The sequence below is a fragment of the Trachemys scripta genome, chromosome 12, assembly GCF_013100865.1.
Source record: "Trachemys scripta elegans isolate TJP31775 chromosome 12, CAS_Tse_1.0, whole genome shotgun sequence".
NCBI lineage: Eukaryota > Metazoa > Chordata > Testudines > Emydidae > Trachemys > Trachemys scripta.
This window is the reverse complement of record NC_048309.1, coordinates 34,497,274-34,499,680: the sequence shown is the minus strand read 5'-3', so window position 1 is coordinate 34,499,680 and position 2,407 is coordinate 34,497,274. Positions and strand designations below refer to the sequence as shown.

At 41.1% G+C, this 2,407-nt stretch overlaps 1 protein-coding gene across 2 annotated transcripts; it reads right to left on the bottom strand.

The window, feature by feature from the left end:
• Positions 1–278: 278 nt before the first annotated feature.
• Positions 279–1,477, bottom strand: LOC117886289 (olfactory receptor 12-like). 2 transcript variants are annotated; one of them, XM_034787971.1, is made up of 2 exons: positions 1,471–1,477; positions 279–1,183 (listed from the first exon to the last, which is right to left on the bottom strand). In XM_034787971.1, exons 1-2 carry the CDS (start codon positions 1,472–1,474, stop codon positions 279–281), a joined length of 909 nt encoding a protein of 302 aa, XP_034643862.1. In that variant the 5' UTR covers positions 1,475–1,477. The 2 variants fall into 2 exon arrangements, with proteins under 2 accessions (XP_034643862.1, XP_034643861.1); XM_034787970.1 differs by lacking the exon at positions 1,471–1,477 and having other exon boundaries at positions 279–1,223.
• Positions 1,478–2,407: the final 930 nt, after the last annotated feature.

Below are 2,407 nucleotides of genomic sequence, written 5' to 3'. Positions count from 1 at the left end.
GATGAATCCTTATTTCCAGACCAGATGCATTTCTAAGTTACATGAAGAGATAACAATGTGAAAAAATGTAACATAGATACAGAGGGGTGCTTGAATTATTTTTAATTCACTCTTATAATGGCATACATCAGTGTTGGGAGTGGCATACAAATTTAGAGAGAGAGATGAGTACAAATGGGAACTGCAAGTTTAGATAGATAGATAGAAATTTTGACTGTTACTGTACTGGTCTTACCATAACCCAAAGGATTATCTAGATCAATGTTCATAGAGAAGGTTCATTTTAAAAACACTGAGCTGATGGTCCTTCCCAAAGCTTCTTTCACATCCTTGTTCCTCAGGCTATAGATGAGGGGATTCAACATAGGGATGACCAGGGTATAAAACACAGATACCACTTTGCTCTGAGCTGGAGCAGATAGTGAACTGGGCTGGGCATACATGAAGGTAAGAGTCCCATAAAATAAAGTCACGGACATCATGTGGGACGTGCAGGTGGAGAAAGCTCTGCGTCTGCCCTCAGCAGAGCGAATCCTGAGAATGGCAGAGATGATGTAGGCATAGGAGATGAGAATGACCATGGAGGTGCTCACGATGATGAAGCTGGATAAAGTGAACAGCACCAGTTCATTGATGTCTGTGTTGGTGCATGAAAGGCTTAGCAAGGGTGGAATGTCACAGAAGAAGTGATCTATCTCATTGGACCCACAGAAACACAGTGTAAAGGTGAAAACTGTTTGCACCATGGAGTTTACACCGCCACAAACATAGGAACCCACCAGCAGCTGAACACAGACCTGCTTGGACATGGCAATGGGATACAGGAGCGGGTTGCAGATGGCAGTGTATCGATCATATGCCATGGCTGCCAGGATGAATGTCTCAGTGGTGACAAAGACACCGAAGAAGAAGAATTGGGTGGCACATCCAATGAAGGAAATGGTTTTGCTGCCTGTTAGGAAGCTTGCCATGGCTTTCGGGGCGATGGTGGAGGAGTAGCAGAGATCTAAGAGTGACAGATTCATGAGGAAGAAATACATGGGGGTGTGCAGGCGAGAGCTGGCTCTAATGAGAAAGACCATGATGGTGTTCCCCAGCACAGTTGTCAAATAAATTGCTAGAAACACCACAAAGGGGCCCACCTTGAGCCCTGGATCACTTCCAAACCCCAGCAGGATGAATTCTATCGGTGCTGTGTGGTTTCTCTCTTTTATTGTCTCCATTTCCTTGGGAAAAGGAATGAGATAAGCATTAAAAAAGAACCAAAGGGCTAAGGAGAATGCAGCAGGTTACAGGCCCCATTTGTAGTTCACTCTCATTGAAAATAAAGGCATGTCTCCCGTTGGCTTAGATAAAAGTGGACTTGACCCTTAGAAATGTCATAGAGCACTAATTTATTAACTTTCCCCTATGATAATTATTTACTAGAGAGGAATTTGCTCATAGAGGGCAAGATTCTGCTACTCTTACTCATGCCCTTACTCACTGAGATCCATGGGACTCCCCTTGGAGTGAAGGAATACTCGACATGAGCTGGTGTGGTGAAATGTGGCCCTCAGTGCACACAGTCCTTTACTTTAAGGCTAGAAGGCAGCAAGATGAGGATTTAGTGTGCATCAAGCCCAAGAGTTTGTGACTTAACTAGAGCATAACTCTCTCTCTCTCTCCCTCAAAATTAGGGAATGCTAGGATTAAAGATGCCCGTGCAATTTTCATTCACCTCCCTGTACTTGCACATTATGATTAGACGTGGAAAGACTGGATTTTTAGAGGTACTCAACAACAAACACACACAGTGATGAAAAAACATTTCCATCAATAATCATTGAAATTTACAAACAAGCAAAGTCAGAAAAACTCTGCTTGAGAACGTACTAGAGTTTGATTTAAGGATATTTATTTTGTACATGATGACATGTGACACTCACAATTTGTGTTTTAGCAGTTATAAAGCTTTGAATTTTTATATCTCAATGTGTACTGTCATTAAATAATTAGCTTCTAACATCCTTTCATTGAGCTCCCGGTAGTTTCCCATAACTGTGAAAATTTCAATTAATAACAATTGAAAAAAGGCTTAAAAATAAACATTGATATTCTCTTTTGAAATTATATTAAAATACTGAATTATGCCAATCTTAATTATGATAGAGTCCTTGATTACCTGATCACATATTAGAGGTCTGTCGCATCTTACGCGCATTTAACATGTGCGATTTCAGCTTTACGCGGTTGGCAAAAAGAAAAAAAGAAAGAAAAATAACAATTTTAATATTGTACCTGTAGTGCGGGCGATTCCGCCCGCCATTCAACTCAATGTAATTTTAACTATATGTGGTTTTCACGTTACGCGCTAACCACGGAACAGAACCCCTGTGTAAGATGAGACTCGCCTGTGTTATTTCCA